This window comes from Phyllostomus discolor, chromosome 5, assembly GCF_004126475.2.
Source record: "Phyllostomus discolor isolate MPI-MPIP mPhyDis1 chromosome 5, mPhyDis1.pri.v3, whole genome shotgun sequence".
NCBI classification, from domain to species: Eukaryota; Metazoa; Chordata; class Mammalia; order Chiroptera; family Phyllostomidae; genus Phyllostomus; species Phyllostomus discolor.
Window position 1 is genome coordinate 25,179,318 of NC_040907.2, and position 22,257 is coordinate 25,201,574.

The window sequence follows — 22,257 nt, forward strand, 5'->3', positions numbered from 1 at the left end:
CTGGCTAAACGTTGATGTGCCCATCCTTTAGTCGAGGTATCTTCTATGCCAAAAATAAAATGAACCTGGGAGGTGCATAAACCATCCCCTCTCTCCCAAGTATTCTAGTTTATGGATTTATTCATAGGTATGACTGAGAGAATTTTTCCCAACCAAGGGTGAAACCATTTACATGCTTTTCAAAATCCATCAGGGTGGTATCCAATTGAAGGAACAAGTCTATACAATTTGGTTATATCTTTCTTTTTAGTTTTGTCATGTAGACATTTAGAGATCAGGTAAGGAAGAGATGGGGGAAGATTTAAATTTAAATTCAGTGGAGATGACAGGGACAATGAGTAATGATAAGTGGGGGCAGATGTCTCTGGTTTTTGAATCATGTCTACCTGAAAGGTCAAGTTGGATATGGGTTGGTCTGGGAAGACAGTGACATTGGACACCGTATTAAAATTGGTAACTGGAGCAACAAGTGGCAGGTATTTGTCTTTTATTGATTTAGGGTTTTGGTGACTTGACTGACAATCAATTAAATTTCTTCCCTCGGCAGCACTCTCGGAGTTTTACTGAAATATTATCTTTTCAAGCATTAGAGAGAGAAATGAGGAGAGTAAGAAAAGGGAGAACAATTGGGTTTGCTATAATATGAATAATCTTCTCTAAAACACAAGGTAACCTTATAAACAAAAATCAGCAAGAGATAAAGACCAGAAATTCAAGTTAAGAATCTCTGTAAGGACTGGTGTGATGCAGTCCTGGTCCAGTTCCTTGGGAAAAGTTGTCTTCTTCATCTGCCGTCTTTCATCCTGTTGCCTAGATTTTGGTCAGAGTTTGGTGGTGGTGATGGGCTGGGAAACCCATTCGGCAACAGGGTCTGGGAACTTTTCAAAATGGGAAACGTGAATCCCTGAGTCAACAGCGTGGAATTTAGCAGCACACGGATTGGTCAGGAGCCCCTGATAAGGCCCTTTCCAAGGGGCTGAAAAGAGTCTTTGAGTTGGCGTCTTTTCCAGTACACAGTATCTCTGGGTTTGAGGCTGTGAGGACATTCCTTGTCTCCCAGGAGCGCACTGTTGAAGGAATCTTTAAAAGGTTAGTGTTATGTTGTAGGGTGTTGATAAACTCCTCGCAGTGACACAGGAGATCTCCTTGGACAAGCACTGGTTAGTGCAGCTCTTCTTCTAGGTGCATGGGACAGCCTGTGATAATGTTAAAAGGCTAAAATTTATGTTTTCCAGTTGAGGGGGAGCAAAGGTTCAGGAGGGTTAAGGAGGACTGTGGGCCATGACAGACTAAATGCCGTGCAAATTTTTTCCAATTGGGTATTTATTGTTCTGTTGGTTTGTTCGACCAATCCCGAGGGTTGACGATGATAAGCATAATGGAAATGCTGACAGATAGGCCAAATTTTATAAATGTTTGAACAGTTTGTCCTATAAAATGAGTTCCTCAATCACTAAGTTCCCTTGGGATTCCTGAGGTTGGAATAATTTTTTAAATAAGGCCTTAGCTGCTGCCAGGGCTATGGCAAGGGAAAGATGCAACCCAAGTGAAAACACACAGGTCGTGACCAGCACATATCCATGACCGTGTGAGAGGGGGAGTTGGGTACAGTCTAACTGCCTTACCTCTAAAGGACCCATTGGTAATGCAAAGTGCCCAGAGAAGCATGCAACAGTTTCCCAGGATTACATTTTGGGCATACTTTGCCCATCTGATATGTCTGATGGGCAAGACTGGATGAAGGGCCCCAATAATATTGCTCCTCATTGAATCATTTTCTCATTGTTTCAAGGAGTTGAATCATGGATGAAGGTTAAAAATCTCCTTTTGGAAACTGTTGGGGAAGATGGGGCAGTTAGTAGGACCTATCCATAAGCTTTAAGAAGAATCAAAGGAACAACCAACTTTTTGTTCAATCCATTTCCCCCTTTCCTCTTCCAGAGAAATGGCATGAGGTTTAACCAGTCTTTGGTATAGATGAGAATCCAGAGGTAAGGCAGGAGTAGATGAGGTTTTTATAGGCAGGGCTGTGGTTACCTCATATAAAGTAGCCAGTTTGGCACAGCTGTATCAGCCCTTTCATTTCCTTGTGCCTCCATATCCTGGGCAGAAGAATGTCCTTGCATGTTAATAACAGCAAAAGCTCGGAAAGTCAGCATGGCATCTGGGAGTGCCAGGACAAAGTCTTTGTTTTTAATTTTCTGTCTGAATGAGGTAGCGAAACCTGGTTGTTTCCAGAGCATGGCAAAGTCACGAGTCACTCCAAGAGCCTATCTGCTGTCAGTGTAGATACTGGCTGTTTTCTCTTTGGCTACTAAGCATGCCTTAGTGATGAAACCGGAAAAGCTGGTGTTTGTGCTGCCTGTTGCTACCAGAAGCAATAAGTAGAGACAAGGATTGAATCTTTATGGGCACTTTATTTAGATGCTGGTGATCTGAGAAGACAGTGGGTTGTGTACCTTCAAAAACCAACTTAACATTTCATCTCAGGCTGACTTTTTTTTTCTTTTAAGATTTTATTTATTTATTTTTAGAGAGAAGGGAAGGGAGGGAGAAAGAGAGGGAGAGAAATATTTGGCCGGTAGCCTCTTGCATGACCCCCAGCTGGGGACCTGGCCTGCAACCCAGACATGTGCCCCGACCTCGAATCAAACTGGCTACGTTTCAGCCAGTGCTCAATCTACTGAGCTGTATCAGCCAGGGCTCAAGCTATGCTTTTTATAAGGAAAAGAGAGGGAAGGTAAAGGGTTTGGAAAAAGGTTAATGGGATAAAAGTTATAGTCCTGCAAAGTTTTTCTAGTATTTCTTTATCTGGTGATCAATAATTCTTTATCTGTGTTCCCTCCCTGGAACACAATGCCTCATCTGATACCATATGCAGACACTCTGGGGCACAAAGGTTGAATTGCTTTTCACATCTTGAAGTCATCTGAGTCATGAATGCTAGTTCCTGGAATAATAGCTTTCTGTGTGCATTAATCATTTAAGCCTATCAACTATAGCTAAAGCTAAACTCTTTAACTCTTGAGTTCTCCTATTAGTACAAGGATATAGTTCTGCCTGTTGGGCAGGTTTGGCATCAGGTAGAAGTCTGAGTTCTATGATTTTATTAATGGCATATTCACTTGGTAATTTCCATTAGGTCCCCTTAAATAGCATCCATTGGTGAGCCATTCCTGGTCTGCACTGGAAATGGACTTTCTTGTAGATCCAGTAGTGGGGTAAGGAGTTGGCCACTGAACATGATACAGTCACGGGGAATGTTATCCTCTGGAAGAGGAAGTAGGGTAGCAGAGAAGTTGCGTCAGGCGATAGTTAGGTGGGGTGAAGGCAGAAGGGGGATGTTATATAGTTGGCTAGACGAGGAGCAGAAAGATACTGAGTATGATGGGAATTAAGGAGCATTTCAACAGAGTGTGGAACATAGACAGTAAGAGTAGATCTCATAGTCATCTTCTCAGTAGCCTTATAAGGGTGGGAACAGCAGCAATTGCCCTGAGGCAAGGGGAAGTCCTTGAGCAATTGGATCTAACTGCTGACTAGAATATCCTATAGGCCTATTCTGCCCCACAGGAGGTTGAGTAAGAGCCCCTAGGGCATTCTCTTCAAGGTTTTGGGTGGAGAGGTAGAAAGGGAGGTTATAATTTGGATGCTCTAAAGGGGGAGCTAAGATAACCCCAGTTTTCATTCTTTCAAAAGATTATTGGGCATCAGAGGTCCATTGTAGAGGAGCAGGAGAGGAATTCTTTTTTGGAGAGAGAGGAAGAGGGAGAAAGACAAAGAGAAATATTGATTTGTTGTTCCACTTTTTTATGCATTCATTGATTGATTCTTATATGTGCCCTGACCAGAGATTGAATCCACAACCTTGGCATATTACGACAATGCTCTAACCAACTGAACTATCCAGCCAAGGTGGAGAGGGATTCTTGGGTAGTTCATAAAGTGGTTGAGACATTAAGGGAAAATTAAGAAGCCAGTTCTGACAATGACCTGCAGGTGCTATGGACCCCTAAAGTTGTCTTTTCCTTTGAGGGAGGGGGTAGCCTAAAATGCCATGTAGGCACGATGGATCAAGATTTAACCCTTCTGGAGTTAGGAGGTGTCCTAAGATTTGAATGGAGATTTGACAAAATTAGTGTTTCTTTTGTGTCCTTTGGAAACCAGGTTATGAAGTACATGGAGGCTGTCAGGGAGGCAAGCCTCTTCAGAAGGCGAACCATTGCCCTGGCTGGTGTGGCTCAGTGGATTGAGTGCAGTCCTGTGCAGCAGCAAAAGGTCGCTGGTTCGTGCCCCCTCCCTCCTCAAGGCCCATTCCTGAATTGCCGGCCAGGTCCCCAGTTGGGGGCGTGTGAGAGACAACCGGTTGATGTTTCTCTTCCTCTCTCTCTGTCTTCCTTCCCCTCACTCTAAAATAAATAAATAAATAAATGAAGTCTTTAAAAAACTAAACCATCAATGCAGGAAAGAAATAGTGGCTAGGTTGGCCTTAAGGATTCGGGAGAAATAGGCCGGGCTTTCTGTGATCCTTGAGGAAGAACAGTTCAAGTAAATTGTTGGCCTTTCCACATAAAGGTAGGAAGAGACTGGCTGTCTGAATCTACTGACAAACGCACTGCAGAGCTCCATTGCTTTCAGAGGGAACATTAGAGAACAGGGTGTGGGTGTTGGAAACCACGGAATGTCAAGGAATGACTGTTATTTATGGCTCTGAGGTTTTGAACAAAATGCTACTTGCAGAGGGGTAAGATGGGGGTATTTCAAGGGGGCACATATATAGTCTGTCCGGGAAAAGTCCAGCCATTGTTATTATAATGAGAATGGTTTGGGCAACATCAACGTAACCTGGCAGCCAAGGAGAATGGACTGTGATGCACGTTTGTGAACACCAACGACTTTGCTGTACTAGTCAGTGGGGGTGGTGGATGCCATTGAGTGAGCATGTGTGCTGTGTGGCCATCATATTCAAAATGACTGAGCAAGTAAAGTGACAAATCTACATCAAATTTTGTGTTCAGCTTGAACATTCATCTGCGGAAACTAGTCGGATGATTCAGAAGGCCACAGCTATGGGCACCTGGTGGTTGGCAGCTTCATCACAGCAACACACCCACTCATGCATCATGTCTCGTGCAGAGTTTTTTGGAGAAACATCGAATCACCCAGGTGAATCAGCCCTCCTACAGCCGAGATTTGGCGCCCTGTGACTTCTGGCTTTTCCCTAAACTAAAATCACCTTTAAAAAGGGAGAGATTTCAGACTGTCAGTGAGATTCAGGAAAATACAATGGGGCAGCTGGTGGTGATAGGGAGAACTGTGTAGTTCCCAAGGTGCATATTTTGAAGGGGACTGAGGCGTCATTGTCCTATGTACAATGTTTCTTGTATCTTCTTCAATAAATGTCCCTATTTTTCATATTACATGACTAGATACCTTCATACACACACACACACACACACACACACACACACACACACAGAGTCATCTACTATAGGTTGTATGCTGGCTAAGGTCTCAGGGCTTAGGGGGCATTGTTAATATTAAGAAGGAGTTTATTGGGGCCTCCCTGTATTTTAATTGAGGTTTCTGAATGGATATGGCCCACACCAGTGTTGGACTGTTCCCAAAGGCTTTTGGGCAGCACTTGGAGAACAGGATGTATACAGTTAATGTATATAGTTGATGAGGCTGGTAGAATGAATGGGGATGGGGGTGAGAGCCAACCCAGAGATAGGATGCCCTGGTGAGAAAAGGGAATATGGGCTTGGTAGGTTTCTAAAATCTCTCTTCCCAGGAGGTGTAAGGGAGCTGATGGAATGAGTGAGAAATGATGACTGCCAGTGAACAGGCATGGGTAAGGATTTAGGGACTGTCATAGGCTGGTTAGCTACACTGAACATCTGGGTAAATTCAGAACTGGGGGGAGTGCTGAAAGCATGCTGGGGTTGATGACCAACAGGGCTCCAGTGTCAAGCAGAATTCGTCCCTGGTTTTTATATCTAATTCCTCCAAATGGTTTGTTTTAAGTGGGGGAATGTCCCCTTAATGTCCCTGGAGCATCCCTAGTCCTGCTTAGAGAATGAGGGTTGGTAAACTTTGTCAGGGTTTAGCTATAGCCATCATTCATATTTGAGACAGTCCCTTTTAATTAATTTTTTTCTTTATTGTTTCTAGAGAGGGAAAGGAAGTGAGAAAGAGAGGGAGAGAAACATTGATGGGAGAGAGAAACACTGATCAGTTGCTTCTTGCACACACCCCGACTGGGGACCGAACCCAAAACCCAGGCACATGCCCTGACCAGGAATCAAACTGGTGACCTTTCAGTTTACAGGACAACACCCAACCAACTGAGCCACACTGGCCAGAACATGAGAGTCCTTTCTAAATTGTCCAGAGTATTTACAGAAAAAAGAAGTTTCTGATTTTGATTTTGAGGGGCTAGCAATTCTGGGGCATCTCTCTCTCTTTTTTCTTTTATTAGTGTTTATTTTATGCTGAATTTACTTTTGGGCCATAAGTTTGCTTCTGAAGTTTCTCCTGGGATATCTTTGTCTTCTGAGCAACCTTATTTTCTTGTTTAGGAACAATCTACTTTTTCACCAAGGATCATCTCAATGTGGCAGGGAGAGGCTGAGTATGGGTTAATCCGTCCATGAGCTGTGTAACTTCTATGTGGCATCTTGGGATCTTTGTTCACCTGGATGTGCTCAATGACCAGAGAATCTATACCTAAACTCTAAAGTTTGGCCCTGGTCGGGCAGCTCAGTTGGTTGGAGCATCAACCTAAGACACCAACGTTGCAGGTTTGATCCCTGGTCAGGGTGCATACAAGAAGCAACCAATGAATGCATAAATAAGTGGGACAACGAATAGATGTTTTTCTATATATCTGTAAAATCAATGAAAAAAAAAAACTACTGTAAACCCTCAAGTTCAGCATTACTCTCTGCATTTTTAAGCATGTGCAGCACATAATTCGGCACTCTCTTTGGGCCACCAACCCTGTGTCCAGCTCCACTGTTTGGCCTGGGCACACCTACCAACTCCACCATGTAAAATGGTATCCTCTGAATACCTGGTGGCTTTTTGAATATGCACACCCTTGATGGCCTGGGCAGTTTCATGAGTGTTCTTAAAATAAACACAAAGATTTGAACCTCTTTATTTTTAATTTTTTAAAAATATTTTAGCCCTGATTGGTGTGGCTCAGTTGGCTGGGTGTTGTACTACAAGGCAAGGGTCACCAGTTTGATTCCCAGTCGGGGCACATGTCTGGCTTGCAGGGTTTGGTCCCCAGTTGGGGTGTGTATGAGAAACAACTGATCAATATTTCTCCCTTGTATCAATGTTTCTCCCCTTCTCTTTCTCCCCCTCTTCCCCTCTCTCTAAAAATAAATAAATAAATACATAGAAATAAAAAACGATTTTATTTGTTTAGAGAGAGAGGAAGGGAGGGAGAAAGAGAGGGAAAGAAACATTAAATCACAAGAGACACATCAATAGGTTGCCTCTCACAGGCCCTCAGCTGGGGACCTGGTCCTCAACCCAAGCATGTGCCCTGACCAGGAACTGAACCAGTTACCTTTCAGTTCAAAGCCAGTGCTCAAATCCCTGGCAACACCATCCAGGACAAGATTTGAAACTCAATTTGCATGATTTTGTGGGGTTTTGTAGGTCAACTGAATATTGAACCATTTTTAGAGGTTACTGCTGGCTGCTTTAGGGAAGAGTGGGGCATGTCTTTTTAATTGTTGGAGTTGGAGTGCCAGAGCTTAGCAGCCTTTTCCTGACAACCTGGGGCTCATGTAGCCCTAGGTTCCCTGTCTTTCTCCAAAGTCTTAGCTGGTTAGCCAAAGAGGCTATCTCGTGTGGTTGTCTTGTGGTCCAACTACCATCATTTGTTCCACTAAGGTACCAAAGGCTTCAGGAAGGCTGGCCACAAGTGTGGAATTGAACGGCCTGAGAGCTTCATCATTCACATTTTTTTATCCCTGAATTTTGTTGGAAAGTCTGTTCAAATCTATCAAAATAGGCAAGAACAGATTTGTCCTTTTTGTGGGTATGTGATGGTGTATGGCTTTCCAAATAACTTGGCAAGGAAAGGTTTAGGAGACAACTCCATAATTTAGTGACCTGTTGTTGAGCCTTCTCAAAGCCCTGGGCACCAGTTAACGTCCTCCGGAGGTTTATTCCGTTTAGTAGCCAACAAAAATTTCCAGGCTAAACATTTTCTACAACCACATGAATAAGTTGATAAAGATCAGGAAAGCCAGGCTAATAATTAGATCTAAATGCCATTCAAATTCAAGGAAATTAAGCTTAAGGTCAGGGAAATTCTCTAGTAGGGTCATAAATTTGGATTTAGTCCGAGCTGTATAAGAATTTGGGTTGTCTCCATCACCTGATTCAACCTTAAAAGGAGCCGTTAAGGACAGAGATGGAAGGTCTGGTGCATTAAGAGAAGTAGAGCCCTGGCTGGTGTAGCTCAGTGGATTGAGCGCGGGCTGGGAACCAAAGTGTCCCAGGTTCAATTCCCAGCCAGGGTACATTCCTGGGTTGCAGGCCATAACCCCCAGCAACCGCACATTGATGTCTCTGTGTCTCCCTCCCTCCCTCTCTCTCTCTCTCTCTCTCTCCCCCTCCCTTTCCCTCCCTCCCTCCCTCCCTCCCTTCCCTCTCTAAAAATAAATAAATAAAATCTTTTAAAAAATCTTAAAAAAAGAGAGAAGTAGAGGAGAAAAAGGGAAGGAGAGGAGAAAATATCAGGAGAGGAGAAAAAGGGAAGTTCAGAAAAAGCAGACAAGGAAGGAGAAAGTGGGTGGCGTGGGAGTGGCAGAAGAGGTGACGACGGCGGTTCCTCTGGAGGCTCGTTAGCTTCCGAATAACACGTGCAAAAATCAGAGGAAGTGTTTCCAAATGGTTCCTCTTCAACTTCAATTTTACAGATGCAAAGTCCTTTTTCTAATAATGAAGATGTTTATTCGATTTAGAATTATTCTCTTTACGGGAGATGAGAACAGGTTTTGTTTAGCGTTCTCAAGGTACCAGTTAAAGAAAGCCTCCCATGGTCTGCGGGAGGTTTAGTATGTTCTCAGTTGCCATCGTGCACACGAATTAGCGAGTTTTGAAATCTCAAAAGAACCCATCTGGGTCAGCAAATTTTAAGACCATTCTGGGTCTCAGTGATTTTTGTCCAAAGACCTAGCCAGTTACAACTTTCTGAGCCATAGGTCTTGTGCATCAAGTCAGCTGGGGTACCAGAGGGTGCTAGGTTCTCACTGAAAGAGAACTCAGAACATGGGCTCCCCATGTACACTCTCCCAATTAAGGTGTCCCTTCATCCCTTTGAGTGCCCCTTAAGCCCAACTGTCCCCCCAAAAACTTTATGGACGAGGTCCAAAGACTGTATGGAGTCTCAGCCTTAGGGATGAGGTTCTAAGAGCCATAATGACCAAGTCTGAATCAAACTTTATGAAGGGTCCCTTCCCTGAAGGGAATAGAGTCCCGGAGATCTCAACTGGAAGCGTGGGCGGTTTGAATCCCCCGAGGTCTCTCTGTGTGCACACTAGGAAACAACTGGGCACAAAGGGCTCTTGCGGGTACCAGGGCATTGACTCTGAGATGGCATTGGGAAGACAGCCTGGGTGCTGTGTCAGATCCCAGCGCTGCCACCAAAATATAAACGCATTTGAAAAGTATTGGGATGAAGCCCTGGCTGGCATAGCTCAGTGGATTGAGCGTGGGCTGTGAACCAAAGTGTCACAGGTTCGATTCCCAGTCAGGGTACATGCCTGGGTTGCAGGCCATGACCCCCAGCAACCCCACATTGATGTTTCTCTCTCTCTCTTTCTCCCTCCCTTCCCTCTCTAAAAAATAAAATAAAATAAAATCTTTTAAAAAATTCTTAAAAAAAAAAGAAAAGTATTGGGATGAAAAAAGGATAGGCTTCATTCAGGCAAACTGGGGAGACACAGACTTTGGTAAACAAGTGAAAGTGTGCTCCACCTGAGACAAGAGGGAGGCTCCCCCCACCCTCTGAAAATCACTTAGACCACGTCCTCGTCCTCTTCCTCTTCCTAAGGAAGAGAAGGATCATCAATGACCAACGATAAATGCAAAAACAACACTAAGACCCTGGCCAATGTGGCTCAGTTGGTTAGGCATCGTCTCCAAAAGTGAAAGGTCGCTGGTTCGATTCCTGATCAGGGCACATGCCTAGGTTGCAGGTTTGGTCCCCACTGGTGGGTACCTATGAGAGGCAACCGATCAATGTTTCTCTCTCACATCAATGTTTCCCTCCCTCTCTTTCTCCCTCCCTTCCTCTCTCTCTAAAAAAAAACAAAACAACACCAAGAGCTGGCTTCACGCTTAGGAGAGAATGCTGCGCCCCCTCCTCGGGGTTTCAGGTGCTCTACACATTCAGAAACTTCTCTAGTAACAAACTCTAGAAATGATCCCTGAAAGTATAGTCTTGGGAGGCTGTTCTTTATACCAAAAGTTCTCACCCAGGTTCCTCATTAGGTCCATTTTATGTAAATGAGATATCCAAATTCACATGGTTCTGATTGGTCTGAATCACACAGGTCTGATCACTGGGGGCAGGTCTCAGCCCAGTGGTTGAAACCAGGAACTCATGTGTAATAGTTGACTCAGATGCCATAAACAAGGAGGGCAGTGTGGGAAATGGAGTTCAGCCAGAGATTTTTCATGGTATACAGAGCATGCGAGAAGCCCGGGCCAGTAGGTGGCTGCTAGACTCTCTCTATTTGTAAAATTTGAGTCTTCAGTTGACCATGGAGTCCATCTTATCAAGTAAATTCTGGGGTTCACATCAAATGATGTTGTGAGGGTTATATTTATGACCAAAAATGTAAGCAAGGCCTCAACAATAGGGAGAGGACTCCAGGTACAACTCCCTACCAGAGGCTTTTCCTGTACCACTAGGAAAGAGGTCAGAAATCTCCATTGAGGACTGCAGAGACTCAGCTAGTATCTTTCTTTCTTATTTATTTATTTAGGTAAGGTTTGAGATCTACCATATTTTACTGAATATGAGATCCTGTCAAATGTTAACCTTACCATTATTTTATATTCCAGGAAGGAAGGAAGGAAGGAAGGAAGGAAGGAAGGAAGGAAGGGGAAATTGCCAATTAAACTATGTCACACCTTTGAATATACACTGCATCTGGGTTTCTGCTATGTTAAATCTGAAAACTTTATCTTGAAATCAATGACACAGTATTGTATGTGCACATCTCTTCCTCCTGGTGGGTAGGTCACCTAAGCAACACCATTCACCTGATGCCTTCCTTTCCCTAAAACCTTCTCCTTCCCCACTCTGCCCAACCAATCACGAAGTCCAGTCTTTTCCACCCCTGCTGCCACCTGTCTCATTATCTCTCCCCTGGACCACTGCACTAGCCTCCTAGCCAGTCTGATCATCTTACCTCCCAATCTATTATTCATACTGCAGCCAGAGTGGCCATCTCATGTCCCTGCTTAAACATTTCCACTGCTTTACATTTGACTTTTCACGACCTGGCCTCTGCCTTCGTTTTAGTCTCTTGGCACTTCCTCCAAATAAAATTACTTGCTGCTTCCCTAAAGCACATGTTTTTTTTAGGTCTCCAGGCCTTGGCCTCAGCTGTTTTCTAGGCTTGGACTACTCTTCTCAACTACTGTTGAACGTGTAGCAAGTGCTGGGAGCTGAAAACGGAGGGACCAGCACGGCTCGTAGGAGCCCAGTCCTCACAGAGGCTGGTGGAAGAGACAAAAATAGAAACATATCATCATTAATTATAAGTGGGCATTCGTTAAGGTTTGTTGAAAATGCCAACCACGGCCTCAATTTAGAATCAGAATAGGGCCAGGGAAGCAGTTTGAAGAGGGTTCAAGTCCCGTATCTACCAGTGGCTACCTATGTAACTTTGGGGAACTTGGCAAGTGGAGTCTCCACCTCTGTGAAATAGAAAAATGCCCGCCCCATTGTATTTCTGGGAGGATTTCATATGAGATACATATAATCACGCGGTTCTGCAGTCCCCAAGGGCCCCTCCTCCACCGGGCGCCAGGGTCCGCCTGCCCCGCAACACCAGCCCCCACCCCAGGAGGTTGCAGGCGAGACCGTGAGCGCCTGAGCTGGGGCGTGCAGGGAGTGCCGAGCCCTCCGCCTTCCTCCCTGAAGACTGAGCCCAAACCGCAGGCCACGGCTCAGGCACGGACCGAGGCGTCGGACGCCGGGCAAGGCGGGTAGCGCTCCACCCCATCTCCCCACTTTGGGGGCCAGCCCCCCTCGCTCACTGGCTCATTCCCGCCCCCGCCCCTGAAGCACTGGAGGCGGGGAGGGAGAAAGGGGCGGGGGCGGGGCCATGACCCATTCATGCCGGGAATCGGATCCAGATGTTCCCGCGGCGCGTGCAGCTGCATCCTTGCCTTTTTTGGCAAAAAACGTGTGGCCGCGAGCGGATCCCGGGCCGCCTCGGCTAATCCTCGGGAAGAGGGGGAAGGGGGCTGAGGGTCTGGGCCCAGACTGGGGATCCGCACCGGGAGCTCTGCGGGATTTGGAAAGGACTGTTAAGGGAGGTGGGGCGGGATTTGTATCAGACGGGGTAACCCACTGGCACCCCTGCTTCCGTTCAGAATCTGTCCCAAATCCCTCCCTTCTCCACAGGAGGAAAATGCCCTTAGCCAGCAGGAGGGAGGCAGGCTAAGCCCTAGAGGGACGGTAGCAGCGGCGGGGATCCCCTTTCTCCAGAGAGATTTCCCATCCTGTGGCCCGCAGCTCCCCCTCTGCCCTGCACTGAGAAGGTTTGGAATAGCCTCAGAGTCTCCGGTCTGCAAAGAAACCTTTCTTCCCCCTCCACCCCCAGACAAACACACAGAGGCCTGTGCTACCTCACACTGCTTTATTGCAGAATCTGGAAGTGGCTGAAACAATTCCACCCTTCCGCCCATCTCAGGGCGAAATGGAGCTGAAATGAGAGAACACTCAACGAACGTGGGCTGGGCAAAACCCTGTACCCTAGGACCCCCTAACCAGTGAACCTCTGATCTGCTGCCCAAACAGCCTCAGCCCTGGGGACAGGAGTGGAATAGAGGCGGGAGGGTCAAGCCTGAGTACAGCACTTCTCAGGCACCCATCAGAGACCTAAAGTCTCTGTAGAGAAGCCTAGATTGAAGGGGCCTGGGTCCCAGAGTCCCGCTTTGGAGGGTTGGGGTCTAGAGCCCTGATTTGGGGAGGGGGATTGGTCTGGGAACCATGACACTAGCAGACAGGGCTGAGTTCTAGAGTTCAGGCTTGGGAGGGGATCTGAATGAGAGGTTCTGTAACAGCCCAGGTTTGGGGGCCCTGGGTCAAGGAGTACCAGTTTGTGGATGTTGCAGTGGGGAGGCTGAATCCTGGAGCCCAGGGGGAGCCCCAATTTGGGGAGAGGCTGGGACCCAGAGGTGGTTTGGAAATGGAGCCTTAGTCCTCGAGCCCTGGTTTGGGAGGTCCTGGGCCCAGGAGCCCTGGCTCAGGGCCCTGCCTGGCTGCAGCCCTGGCACAGTACTTGGTCTCCATCTGGCACGAAGCCTTGGCCCACCAGGGAGATGGAGCAGCGGGCGCAGGCGAAGCAGCTGTGGTGCCAGTGGCGGTCTTCAAAGGACACGTACTTGCCTCCACCGAGTCCTGGAGGGAGGCTGGAGGTTAGCTCTGCAGATCTAGAGGGCGGTTCTGGCCCTCAGTCTCACCCCATCCGAGGTCCCACTCCCTGGCCTGCACCCTACCCACTCAGGTACTTGACCCTTATCCCACCTGTGATGGGGCGCTTGCAGCTGCTGCACTTGGGTGCAAAGAGTTCTCCAAAACAGGCCACACAGTAGGGATCATCATCCCGGGAGGTGAACTGCTGCCCTGCCAGGGGTGTCTGGCACCCGGTGCAGACCAGGCATTCTCGATGCCAGGGCTGGTCTCGGTATGTCACGCCACCCTGTGTCAGCGTCTGTGGGGGCAGCATCTGTCAGTAGGGGGGAGTGGGTATTCCCACCCCACAACAGAGTCTGGCTTACCCCCACCCATGCGTGCAGTGGAGAGCAGTGTCCCCGCCCTGCTGGTCCAGCCCCCACCTTGCTGCAGCGGGCGCAGCGAGGAGCAAACTTGTTCTCATAGCAGGGCACGCAGTAGTGAGCACCCTTGTCGGGCACGAAGGAACGGGAGCCCAGCGGCTGCTCACATCCGCTGCACAGGAAGCAGTGCTCATGCCACGTCTGGCCGCCGTACTCCAGCTTCCGGGACCCTGTGGGGAACAGGGGCCCCACTCAGAACCTGTGTCCCAAGCTCCTGAGTGCCACCCTCTGCTTCCCAACCCTCACCAAGGAGAATCCCCACTGCTTCCATAGCCTGAGCAGGGCGGTGCCCGTGCACACGCAGCAGGGCCCCCACCACGTATACTGCACGTGCTAACCTCCCCCCCACACTGGACTTGCTGGCCAGGTACCTGCTAAGCCCCCATAAACTAGACGTTAGGGTTTGACATATGTGAAGTTCCCATATGGACCAGACATGACTGTCTCATGTCACAGACATGATGACTCAGTATATGCTCAGCCCTTACACACCACATATGATGGTTTCAGTGCACACACAAATACCCCACTTATACTAGCCTAGCAGGTGTCTCTGCCCACACAAAGTTCTAATGTTTCAGACATAAGTTTGGTACATGCTAAACCGTTGCGTATCTTAATCATGCCATTCTCTACATATTCTAAATCCTCACATATATCTATGAGGCATGCGGCTCAGTGCACACGTTAAACTCCCTGTTTATCTGTCCCTGCACACACCAAGCCCCAGTGTACCAAGCATGACAGTCTCAGCATCCTCTTAGCTCCTACATGTACCAAACATATAGCTCTTCAGACATGCCAAGCCCCCAGGTGCGTTGGTCTGCCTACACATGGTAAGACCATAGGTATACACCAGGCCCACTGGACCAGCACATATTAAACCCTCTGGAACATACCAAGCTTGGCAGTTCCTGTACACGTGGGCTTCCGTGTGCATACTGGAGAGTGCCAGTCCCTCTGCTAAATCCCCCAGAGCGCACAAGCGCAACAGATCCTGCACACACTAAGATTCCAGGAACCTGCTGTCTGCGCAGGTCTTTGCTGTACACGCCTCCATGTATGTATCAGACAGGTGCGCCAGTCACTTGCATGTGCATGAACCCTGTGTCCCAAGATGCCAGGCATGCCGGTCCCACGTACAATAAGCCCTTGGGGACGTACCCGGCATGACGGTCTCCCCACAGGCGGAGCACTGTGAGGAGAAGGCACTGCAGTAGCAGTCGTTGCAGAGCAGCTCATTGTCCTGGCAGGTGAAAGGCTCATCGGCTAGGGAGCGCTGGCAGCGGCAGCAGCGGAAGCAGCCCTCATGGAAGTGGCGGTCTTCGTAGAACAGCTCCTGCCGGAACATGACAGCGGCACTGGCACCTCTACCCCTTCCCGCCAGCCTCCACCCACTCCCTGCCCTGCCCAGTCTGGTCCTTACCCTCGAGTCATGCCCGATCAGCTGTTGGCACTCAGCACAGGTGTTGGCAAAGGTGTTGTCGTAGCAGGGTACACAGTAGGGGCCATTGTCTGTCTGGATGTATTTGCGGCCATACAGGGATTCACTGCATTTTGCACAGTCAAAGGCCTCGCTCATGGTGGCTGTGAGTGAGCCCTGTCAGGGACACAAAGTGCAGTGGGGTCACCAAGAGAGGCTGTGGTTTGGCCCCTTGCAAGAGCCCTTCGCATGATAAAGAGCAAGAGAACAGGTGCAGAAAATTCTAGGTCAGAGTAGATGGGGAAGGGATGCCTCTGGGAACCCAGGAACCCGGCATGTTTATTTCCGTATTTAACTTCAGGGTGGAAGGGGGTCAGGAAAAAATCAGGAAGCAGAAGTTGTTTTCTTATCAGGGCCCTGGCAGATCTGGGGGGAGGGGGCTTTTCCTGGGTCAGTGACTCATTTCCTGCCCCAGCCCTAGTTTAGCCTCCACGGTCACTACTGTCCCCAAGGGGGCAAGGGCAGGGGCAGAGAGCTACCCTGTCTGGTCCCATACAAATAGCACTCCCACCCTCTCCTGACTCCTAGGCAGGGACTTGAGGTATGAATAAAGGAACCCCTATGCATGCAGGGGGCTGGAGTGGGGAGTTTAGGGATGGGACTGGGCTGTTCCCACCCCCATCCCCATCCAGGAAACAGTGGAATGTTAGGGGGATGCTGGGCGGATGAATGGTGGAGGTGGAGGAGGCGATGTCATTGAGCCTCACCTCCCAGGAGAATCAGCTCAGCAACAAGGACTTCAGAGGCTCAGCTTAGGTTAAAGCAGGAAGGAAATCCTGCAAGCTGGACCCAGCTAAGCTTCCCCAGCTGGACCCTATGCCCTCACCCCCTACTGAGTCTCTGGTCACACCAGCCTGGGCAGCCTTGGCCTGAAACATCTGCAGCAGCTGGGGCAGCCCAGATGGCCAGATGTCAGGTTTTGCCAGCAACAGGGGAGGGAAAAGAGAGAGAGAGGGGAACGGGAGAAAGATTATGCAGTGTGCCTCCCTGCCCTCTCCTGCTGGGGGCCATCACCCCTGGCAGCATCTGGCAAAGCCCCAGTATCTTTCCATCCCGTGGGTCATGATTTCCCTCCTGCCTCTGGGAGAAACAGTCTTTCCCCAGCCTTTGTGATCTCTGAGGGTTTGGGGCAGGGGGAGTCAAGGGTGAGAGTGGAAGCCACTGAAGATATTTTCTCCCCAATCAGGCCCCCTCCCAGATGGGGAGTCCGGCAAGGGGGAGCCCTAAGAGCTGTTCTGCAGATACCCACCCCCCAACCAAACCTCAGACACTTTCCATTTTCTCAGGAACAAAGCATATTTGTGGGATGAGGTCATCCACACAGCTGCCTCTGGAACAGGAGCATGGGGAGTGGAGCGGGTAGGAAAGTGGGGTTCCTGGTCCCTTCTGCTGCCCGATTCCAGTCTCTAGCCCCTAATTCAGAGCTCCCCACCTCCAGGCTGCTCCATCATGAAGCCTGCTGAGGACTGGGATCCCGGGGTGGGTGGAGAGGAACCACCAGGACCCACAGGGAGGGGATGTTCTCACAGCTGCAGATGAGCCTGGGGAGTACAAAGGAACCCACCAACCCACTCCCTCCGCATTAGGCCTCAGGAACTGGCAGTCCCCAGAGCCTGTCCTGGCTCAAGTTGAAGGAAAAGCCCTCCTTCTCTAAGCCACCCCTAGTGGGAAATTCTCCCAATCAAGCATTGCTCTGGCTTGGAGTTCAGACTCCAGGCGCCAGCAGACTCCCCAAGCCTGTAGAGTCTGGCTCTTTTGAAGGGTGTGAGCTCACGACTGTCTTTCGGTACCATGGGAGGACATTCAGTTGACAGCCCAGGCCAGGGCACGAGGCAACCAGAAGCTGGGGTCTTCACAGCAGGGAATTCTGGGGTAGGAGCTATGCTACAGGGTGGAGGGTACCCTCCCCCCTTCTCACTCCACTCCCCACCACCCAGGCCTGGGTTTCCTCTGGCCCTACATCTGAGGATTGCCTGGGCCATCAGCCACTGGGCAGCAGGGGGCCACCCAGGTGCAGTGTGGCCATGCCTCTGTTCAGGAGTGTGCTAGACCTTTTCCTTCCTTCCTGGCTTGGCTCTGAGCAGCTACCACCTTCCAGGCCCATGCTATCCCTGGGCCCGTCCCCTGGGAGGCAGTAATCACTCTGAGATGGGGCACCCCAAATAGGGTATGGGCATGGCTTCTGTTCCCCTTCCCAGAATCCCCCAGTCTGTCCAGCTGGGCTCCAGTGAGGACAGGGTGAAGGGCACTATCAAGGCCCACCTGTCCCTGCCCATTCCCTCCTCCCCTTTCTCTGGCAGGTCCAGGGGACTGACGGAGCCAGTCTTGTGTTTCTTCTGGGCGGGGAGGGCTATGCAAGGGAGACTGCTCCATCGGCCAGATGGCTCTCAGCCCCTGCCCCCACTAACACCCGCCCTTACACACACACCTGACTCAAACACACACATATGGCACCTCTCAGAGCTCAGAGTGGCTGCATAAATGGTGTGGCCTGTGGTGTGCAGAGGCTTGAGCTGTGAAATATACACCTTGGAGATCTTGGGCAAGTCACTCTAGCTCTCTGATCCTGTTTTCCCTAATAGCACCTCCTGCCTCCTGGGGTTGTTTCTGGGCTAAAATGTGATGATACTTGAAAAGCACCTCGCAGTTAGTTAGTTGTCACTAAATGGAGAATATTAGTGTTTTGATTGTTAGCCCCTCCCTCATACTGGGGTCAGACAATAGTTTCTCACCCCACCAGAGTCAGGGAGCTGGCCTGGGATTTGACCTGGGCATTCTCAGGGTGGGCCCAGGGAAAGAACAAAGGGGCAACCCTTAGTTCTACTGGGAGCACCAAAGAGGCCCAGGCTATGGGGCCAGCCTGACTCCAGCGAGCATGATTCTGAGACCCCTCACACAGGTACACAGGTGCACAAATCTGCATGCTGCTTTGCCTCTCACAAGGTGCATTCCCACCCACCCACCCACTATTTCATCAGATCTCACAAAAGGCAGGCAGGGCAATGGGTCATCCCCACTTTACAGCTGAGCACAGAGGCCAGGGAGAGGGGAGGGGCATGCTCCAGGTCATTCAGGTATGGGAAGAGCCCAGGAGCCCTTTCTGTTTCTGTTTCCCTGGAAGTGCTGCAGTGCTGGTGGAGGGGGTGGTTGGCGTTGAAGGGCAGGGGTACATGAGATGCTGGGTGACATCAGTAGTACAGGAGCCTGGTTCTTCTCCCCAGCTGCCAGCGCTTCAATTGGAAGACACCCAGGAGCCTTTCCAATTACCCATGCCAACCACTCAACCCTTTTGCCCCCCTCCAGCCCCCTCTGTCCAGAACCCTGGCCAGGCCCCACAGCTGTGAGTCAGAATCAGAAAAGACCCCTCCCCCAGCTCCCTGGAGTTGACAGGAGACTAAAGGCGAGAAATCTAATTCCCCCCTACCCTACCCGCTGCTCCCAGGCACCCACCCCAAACTCTCGGCTCTCCCTTCCCCCCTACCCCCTACGGAGCCTGGGAGTCACAGCAGTTTAGGGGAAGGAGGGGCGGGGGTGGGAAGCGGGATCCAGCAGCTGCTCTGGGGACAAGAGAGGAACAGTTCATTCACCCCAGGTCCCCCAGGGCTGAAGCAGTCCGTCCAAGATCTGAGTTTAAAAATAAGTTGGGGCTGTCTTGGTGTATGCCTGGGGCTCTTTCTTGATCTCAATCTTACTGTCTCAGGTCTTGTCCTCATGGGGACTCAGTCAGCCCAGAGTTTGTGTTTCCCCACATTCTTGCGCCCCAGTCTTCCTCGCCAGAGTCTCTCAGGGTCTGTCTTGGAAGCTGTCAGTGTGCCTCCATTAAATCTCAGTCTCTCGGTGTCTAGCGCTGTTCCACTCAGCTTCTGCCTGTCTGTGCACACTTCACAGCCGTCTGTAAGTTGTGGGAGTCTCCATGTCTCTGACTGGCTATTTCCCAACTGCCAGCCTCTGTGAATTCTACCTCTGAACACTCAGGTCTGGTCTCTTAGCGTCACTATTGGGAGGAATGTCTTGGTCCCCACCCCACCCTAATTCTCTACCTCTTAGCATCTCTGTGTGCCTGAGAGTCTCGGTCTCCAGTCTCTGAATGTCCTACAGGCCTCACAGAGGCTGATTCACCACACGCTAAGGAGGCTTACTCGTCCAGGACCCTTCAAGGCCCTGGGAAGGGCCCTATGGAGTGTTCGCTGGAGTCATTGTCCGCTTTTTCCTAAAATGCTCCACAAAACCTGGGTCTGTCCCTATGCGTCAGGTCTGTCTCTCAGTGACTCTACGCCCAAGTCTCTGTCCCTGTTTCGAATAACTCCGCAGCCTCCTCTCTAAGCCTGTCGCTGGGGTCCCGCTTGGGTCCCGCTCCACGAGGCTTTTTGGGAACCTCAGTTTCTCAAACCCTCCCGATCTCTATTTCGAGACTCCGGGCTTTTCTATTTCAAACTTGGCCCCCTCCCCCGCCTAATTCCCGCAGCAATCCCCGCCCCTCCCGGCTGCCGGGAGCCTCGCGGTCCGGAGGACGCCCTTTGGGGCTTAGCGCCCTTGGCACCCGCGGCGGGACCCAGGCTGAGGCAGTGGGCGGGCCGCCACCGCTCCTTTCGCGGCTCGAGGGCTGGGGCCGGGAGCTGGGATCTGAGCCGGGCTCGGCGGGGATCTCACCTCGAAGCCGGTGGCCGCAGCGGGGCGCGGTGCTCGTGGCGGCGGCGGGGTGGTGGTGCCAGAAACCGGGCCCGCTTCCCTCGGCGGCTTCTACCTGCGGGCCGGGCCGCGCGAGGACTAAGAGAGCTGCCGGCGAGGCTGCCGGCTGCACCCGGACTCTGGCCCGGACTGTGTGGGCGAGTGGGAGCGCGGCCCCAACCCCTCCCCGAGGAAGTGAGCGCCGGGACCCGCCCCGCCCGGACCCCGCCCCCAGCCGCCCCTGCCCGCTGGGTGCGGACCCCGCCTCCGGCCCCTGGTCCCCGAGGCGTTGGGGGGTGCAGACCCCGCCCCCACTTTCCTTTTAGACTGGAGCCCACCCCGGCCCCCCCTTCCTCAGGCCCAGCCTAACCTGGTTTTCCCAACCTTCCTGGGCGGCCAGGACCCCGCCCCTGTCCCCTCCCTGCAGCTTCTGCTGTCCTCCCTCCCTGCTCCCCCTCTCTTCTTCCCCCGCCCCCCAGCTGCAAGCAGGAGATTGCTGTATTCAATCTCAAGCAAGGGTACAGGACACAGCCAACCGAGGTCCATTGGGGACCAAGAGTCTTTATGCCCTTTTCGTGTCCTCCCTCCGCCCCCAAATTACCCCCAGGAGTCACACTCAGCCTGAGTTTGTGAAAGAGGCCTTAATCCAGCCTGGAGGAGAGGGTGGTTTTTTTTTACCCTGCTCTCTCGGCCCTGTCAGTGACCCAGGTGATCTCTGGGAACATGGAGTGAACGGAGGACCCCCACCCCAGCCCCGCAACCTTAGGGCCTTGACTTTCAAAGAGTTTTATTTCACAATTCTGAGTGGCAAAAACAAAAACAGCCACCTCCTCACCTCCAGCTGCATCCTGGGACTGAGAAGTCTGGCCTAGGTTTCCACAGTGCCCAGGAATAATTTTGACCTTTGAAGCCCAGGGGAGACCCTAATCCTTGGCCTCACGAAGTTGGGGCTTCTCTGGGAGGCGTGTGAGGAGTGTGCACGGTCAGGGCACTCCAGCAGAGGCGGAGGGAAGTGGAGGGAACCCCTCCTTTCTCACCTCTACAGTTTCCAACCCTCTGGCTTCCTCGCTGTGCCTGGAGGGTGGACTGGCGCCTACCAGGGACACAAAGCCCTACCAGGTCTTTGAGGCCACCTCCCCTGGGATCCTCAGGCTTGTCACTAGGAATAAATAGCCTCAATCTGGAAGGGGAGGGGGAGGAGGAGACTCTGCTGTGCCGTTTACAAAACAAGACAACAAACCAACTTTGGAAACACCTCAGCATCTAGGGTGGAGATTCAGGTGGGCACAGAAGCTGGGTCCAGCCGAGCTGTCAGGGCAGAGACTCATTTCCACCCAGGCTGGGGCTCCTGAGTATCCTCCTCTGCTGTCTCTGAATCAATTGCTTGCCTTCCTGGGCCCCAAGTCACCCCTGAGGCCAGGTTTCCTTTCAAAATTAACTAATTGCTTGTTTATTATTGTTGTTCTTGATGCCTAAACTGTAAGTCAGGAGGGCAGGGAATGGGTCCTTCCTGATCACCACCCTGTCCCCAATACCTACTCTAATGTTCAGGTAACAAATATTTGGTGAGTGCACGAATAACAGATGTGCTTCAGTGTGGGTCCCTCCTTTTCCCTTAGTCTGGACCACAGGCACCAGCTATCTGGAATCCAGGGAGTGAGCAGCCAGCCCATGGGTGGGTCCTTTCTCTGGGATTTGTCTTGCAGGTGTAGGAGACTCCCAGCCCTAGAGAGTGCAGGGAGGACTGCCTGTTTGGAGTGGATGGCAAAGAAGTCTCCTCTGTCCCTGACCGGTGTGACTCAGTTGGGCGTCCTTCCACAAAGGGAAAGGTCACCGGTTTAATTCCTGGTCAGAGCACATGAGTTGCAGGCCTGGTCCCTGGTTGGGGCACCTGTGAGAGGTAACCAATTGATGTTTTTCTCACACATCAATGTTTCTCTCCCTTTCTTTCTCCTTCCTTTCCCCTCTCTCTAAAAATAAATGAATAAAATCTTTAAAAA

General features: G+C 50.6%; 1 protein-coding gene and 1 pseudogene across 1 annotated transcript; both read right to left on the bottom strand.

Annotated features, from left to right (window-relative positions):
• Positions 1 to 10,298: 10,298 nt before the first annotated feature.
• On the bottom strand, positions 10,299 to 10,473 carry LOC114498170 (annotated as a pseudogene).
• A 2,415-nt stretch (positions 10,474 to 12,888) lies between these two features.
• On the bottom strand, positions 12,889 to 20,442 carry FHL3 (four and a half LIM domains 3). The gene is made up of 6 exons (XM_036025808.1): positions 20,240 to 20,442; positions 15,533 to 15,706; positions 15,271 to 15,445; positions 14,107 to 14,276; positions 13,796 to 13,982; positions 12,889 to 13,669 (listed from the first exon to the last, which is right to left on the bottom strand). The coding sequence occupies exons 2-6, from the start codon at positions 15,686 to 15,688 to the stop codon at positions 13,515 to 13,517; spliced, it is 843 nt and encodes a 280-aa protein (XP_035881701.1). The 5' UTR covers positions 15,689 to 15,706; positions 20,240 to 20,442; the 3' UTR covers positions 12,889 to 13,514.
• Positions 20,443 to 22,257: the final 1,815 nt, after the last annotated feature.